We start from the raw sequence: 5,189 nt of genomic DNA, 5'->3' as shown, positions 1-5,189 counted from the left end.
TTGAATATCTTATCACAGTATTTCATTATTATTATTATTATTATTATTATTATTATTGCTCATTATCATTTACATGCATTATTTACATGTATTATACCTTTTGTAATTATTATATATATTTTAATATCATTTAAAAGACAAGGTACGTGTATTTTTACACAAAGAGTATAATGAACCTATTCACATTTTCACCAGATTTTCTCAAAACAGATCTGAGAACAATTTTCTTTTTTTGCCGACGAATGTGTTTGTTGAAAATGGCTGTTTACATGATGTATATAGCAACTTAATATTGAAACATATAATGTCCCTTGTGGGAAGATGCTGACTCTTTGCCTGATGCGCAGCTGGTTCCCCCGCAGGTGAAGCCGCAGCAACAATCTTCGGGGGGTAGCGGTACGCAACCGGGATCCACCGTGCCTGGGCCGAGTCCCATTGGAGCCGGTCAGAGTCCTATCGGCCATCCTCCCGTTAGTCTTCAAGGTCCTCTAAGCCCACCCCCGTTCAATTCTACAGGCCAGCCCTCGCACATCAACTATCAGGTACGTTGCGTTTTTATCCCATTTATTATTTCGAAAATAATGATATATGCAGAATGGAATAGAAATAAAAAAATGGTTTTATTTTTTTTTTTTTAGGAGTTTCCGCAATATCCTGGTTCACAAGCGGCACAATACGGCGGCATGTCGGCCATACCATCGCCACCGGCAGTATTATTTAACACAGGCTCAGGACAATTGCCGGCTCAAGCGGGCGGTTTATACGGAGCATTTCAATTGGATCAAAGCCGATCGCCGTTTACGCAGTACGCGCCGTACGCTCCGTCTCTCCAGAGCTCGTTTAGCCAACAAAACGTATACTTGCAGCAACCGCCACCGCCGCCGCCTCACGCACCGAATGCCCCCACACCGGAAATGTATCAAAACAATTTATCTCAATACCGCATCGTACGTGAATTTCATTTCATTTATAACTATTCTCGTTCTCATTACACGGATATTGAAATGGAAATAGATTAATCTTTCTCATTACGAATTTCTCATAATAGACTGCGGCAGCTGCTCCCCCGTTTGGACAGAATCAACAACTTAGCAACAATCCTAATACGGTACTTATCAGCTCATCGTCAAATTCTTTGATGTCGGCGAGCGTCAAACCATCGTCTCAACCAATCGGAGCTATCGGAACTAAAGCTCCGCATTTCCAGACCCAATCCGCTCCTCAACCTAATCAGGTGAGATTTCATTATAAAGTTATTCTGGTAAAGATAAAATAAATCTAACAATATTAACAAATTATTATTATTATTATTTCTTTTTTTTTTTTCAGTTGGCTTATATACCATACGATCCAAATCAAGTGCTTGGTGTAAGCGGTAGTTACTTGAACAATTCGCAATTAGTACAGAGACCTGGCCCAAATGTTCAAGCATCTGCCAATAGTTATTATAGCGCCACATCTGCCGGTAAATATGACGTTTTTATTCATGAATATTGCTCACGTTACTTTTTATTTAATGTATTTTATTTACTATTTTAATGTATTTTTAGATGTGTTCCCTGGATCACAAACGGGTTTTTACCAATCTGGTGGTGCCACTCAACAAACTGGAACTCATTACGGTTTGCAAGGATTTGGCCAGCATAACCAAAGTCTGGCAACGGGTAATGCGACTCCTGTCGGTCTACAAAACTATGGTCCCAGTTTTTTGTCTAGTTCAGGATTGCAAATAGCAGCGGCGGCTCAACAATTTCGCAATCCCACTGGTGGTTTACCAGGACCAGGAAATGCGGCGCCCACATTTCTTAGTAAGCATCAACCACAGGAGCAACCCAGACAATTGAAGAGCCCGTCGGGAAATCAACAAGATGTACTTGCATCAGTTTTTGGCTCGAGTAAGCTCATTATTCAATCGTTCGTCAATTTAAAAAATAATCAACAAAAAATGGTTTTATCACAAATAGCTTTATTTGATACAAAAAAATGAATTTTTATAATTTTATACTTTAGATGCATCTTTCAAAAGTTTCTTTTCTAAAGTATCAAAATTATCGGATAAATTCATAATTGTTTCTTTGAAAAAATTTAATGATTATTCGGTAATGAGTTTTCTGTCAAATTGCATTAAGTCAATATTCTAATTCTAGCTTCTCAAATACCGTCACCTAAATCGAGAAATTGCAAACAACAATCTTCGTCGCAACAGCCACAGCCAAGTCCTACACAGCATCACAAATATCAACAATATCAGGGCGTTAGCCAGTCTGCTCTGGTAAGCAGCTACAATAACTACGTATGTACCATTTATTCATTAAAATTATCATTTATATATTATGCATGCATCTTTTTCTCTCTATATTTTTCTCTTATCAAGTTAAATTAAACATATGTATAGAAATTATTTTCTGTCAGTAAAGAAATAAGAATTATATATGGGCGCGCGTAAATATATAATATATATAAGGACAAATTGTTTTCTTATAAAAGAATTTTTAAGTATAATCTAATACTACAATAAAGAATATGTACATTTAAAACATCTGGTTATACTTGAAAAATGATATAATAATATATATTCTGCAATTTTTACTTTTACATATAAACGAGCAGGTTTTGCAACAGAATGTACGTGGAATGGGTATGCCGCCTCGTGCTGGTATCCAACCATCGCAACAACGTTATCCGCCTCCGATACAGCGACCTGTAGTACCATTTGCACCAGGTCCAAATCCGAATAACCCCACACAGCAGCAACCTGCTTGTATGCCAACGCAACAGCAGCAACAAGCTCAAATTAACCGTCACAGACCAAATTTACACCAGCAGCAGCAGCAGCAGCAACGTAACATGAAGATGCAACAGCAATATTATTCATCGCAAGGTTTGTAAAGCGCACACACAGATATGCGTACAGAAATTATATAACTATATGAATAATATTTAATTAACAATTGTACTTTATTTCTTTAGGAAATGTTAAGATGGATTCAAATGACAAAGCTGATAATCATAATGACAAGTTGAATGATGGCCCCTCTGGAACACAGCCTGTAGGTAACAAGTCCAATGTGAATCAACAAGATAGTGATAACAATAAGGAGGAAGTGAATCAGCAAAACGAGTGAAATACGTGAATATTTATTATTATGTGAAGGTGAACATACTTGCTCTTCCATTTGTGTGGAAAAACATCTTTCTTTGGTTAAACCTTTGATATAATTTCGTCGAAAAAAATAAGGGCAAAGATTGACGTGCTTTTTTATATCATGAGAAAAAGAGCACGCAGTGTCACAATGAAATTCGTTTATCTACGAAATCACGTGCTTATATAATCGACTATAGCAGTTAAATAGATGAATTAAAAATCTGATTTTTGTGCTATATCGAAAGAAGGAAACTTGTAGGAAAATAACATTATTTATACGCACTTCTATCCGTTCTTTAGTTTTAACAACATAAACTTTTCGTCTTTATGCATTCGAAAAGACGTTTATATTAAGCATTTCCATTATTAAATATAATACTGAATATATATATATATTTATAAGAATGGCAAAGAGTTAATCACGAGCGCTGATTGATACTGCTACAAAAAGCTTGGAAAAAGTGACACATTTAAAATGTCCTGTACGTTTAAATATTTGACTCAAGAAGAAATATGTCGTCGTCGAGTGAAATGTTAGCTAATCGATCACAGATGCGAGTCGGATAACAAAATATTCTGTATCATTATGTGTTAAGAATTCATGAGATTGTATCTGCGGGAAGAGAGATAAAAAAGAGTTAAAAAGAATAGACTTTATATATATATATGTATATTTAAGTATATATATATATAGATATATCTCTGTACCCGGATCAATCTATGACAAATGATAATGAATCTTAAAACGCCTGATACAGGTTTTCTTGATCATATAGAGATAAAGAGATGAAGCGAAAGAGAGAGAGAGAGAGAAATTGAAAGAAAGGAAAAAATCAATTAGCGAAGGAAAGTTATAATTATTGCAATCTCGTATGTAGCATTGAAAGAACTGAAACAAACGGCGGTAATAAAGTCCTTCGTTTATTCAAACAATAAGAAATAGATTTACTTATCGATTATGATTGTGTATCCATGGATCGGATCTATGCATATGTCGCCTCTATGTATCGCGACAAGGAAAAGCTCTATATGTATATTTGTCGATGATGCGAGATCATGGCGAAACTTGTGCGGAATAGGGAACCGTTGTTGATAGGTATCGCACAAATCATCATGATCTGGCTTTACTCACAACGAGTTTCAATCATTAGATATATAAGATACTGCTTGTGAAGCGTGAAAAGCTGGATATGGTGGATTACGTCGAGTCTTTTCACGTTTAGAAAGATTATGTTGGATCAAGCGAACCGCAACCTAAACTACTATTGCAACGTATGAAAAAAAAAGGATTGTATATTCTCTGCTTTCGTTGCAGTTAAAGCTTTGTTATAAAGATAAAGCTCATGAAAAATAAATAGTAGTATTCACAGGAGCCCGTCGTTGCCAGATTTATTCAGCAAAGAGACAGTGTGGCCATGCCCATTTCGCCTGGTTTTCGTAAGAAATCTAAGGCGTTGAGACAGATAGGATGTTAATTTTCAACAAAAGCAAAATATACTGCCAGTCGTGCCGACGACCACTATTCTTGAACTCTGAGAATTTTTCATGTCGTATTCGTGATATGTCTGTATGAATAGTGAAACATGTATTAGAGAAAGAGAAAACACTCTCTTCACATGTAGACTTGTTAAAAAAATTAACACTTCACAATGAATTTAGAAAATATTGATTAAGAAAGAGGACGAAGATTGCAGTTTTACTCCTTTTTATCCCGAACATCTTTTCTCTAAAGCATTGTGGGAATTTAAAAAGAAACTTAAAAGATGAATGTGTAATATGTAAATCGACATAATGGCGAAGCCGCAACATTTGAATTAGAAATGAGGCTACACAATTCCTCTCGTGTTGCAAAGAAATAAGTACTTCGTGAAATCTCGCCAAGTAATACGGGGGCAAATGTATACAATATTAAAAAAAATATTGGAATCACGAAAAAAATAGTAGTAAATATTTCTCTCTTATGTTGTCTTAATTCTCTAGTACTCTTATGGCGTGCTCTAATGTAATTTATCCCTAATTATTGATTTTCTATCGCTAATTATGT

At 35.6% G+C, this 5,189-nt stretch overlaps 1 protein-coding gene across 12 annotated transcripts in view; it reads left to right on the top strand.

Moving 5' to 3' along the window:
* LOC115234479 (protein PRRC2C) overlaps positions 1 to 5,189 on the top strand; it is a 25,760-nt gene that overhangs the window by 13,335 nt on the left and 7,236 nt on the right. For 4 of the 12 annotated variants that reach the window (XM_029805597.1, XM_029805594.1, XM_029805591.1 and 1 more), the window contains exon 11: positions 348 to 455. In XM_029805597.1, the coding sequence (XP_029661457.1) occupies positions 348 to 455 (108 nt within the window). Of the gene's footprint in view, positions 1 to 347; positions 543 to 638; positions 948 to 1,048; positions 1,235 to 1,329; positions 1,466 to 1,550; positions 1,896 to 2,147; positions 2,294 to 2,610; positions 2,882 to 2,970; positions 5,075 to 5,189 lie in introns of those variants that run through there. The other 8 variants (XM_029805598.1, XM_029805589.1, XM_029805587.1 and 5 more) reach the window with 5 other exon arrangements.

Source organism: Formica exsecta, unplaced genomic scaffold (assembly GCF_003651465.1).
Source record: "Formica exsecta isolate Colony F162 unplaced genomic scaffold, ASM365146v1 scaffold2, whole genome shotgun sequence".
NCBI lineage: Eukaryota > Metazoa > Arthropoda > Insecta > Hymenoptera > Formicidae > Formica > Formica exsecta.
This window is presented reverse-complemented; position numbering and strand designations above follow the sequence as displayed.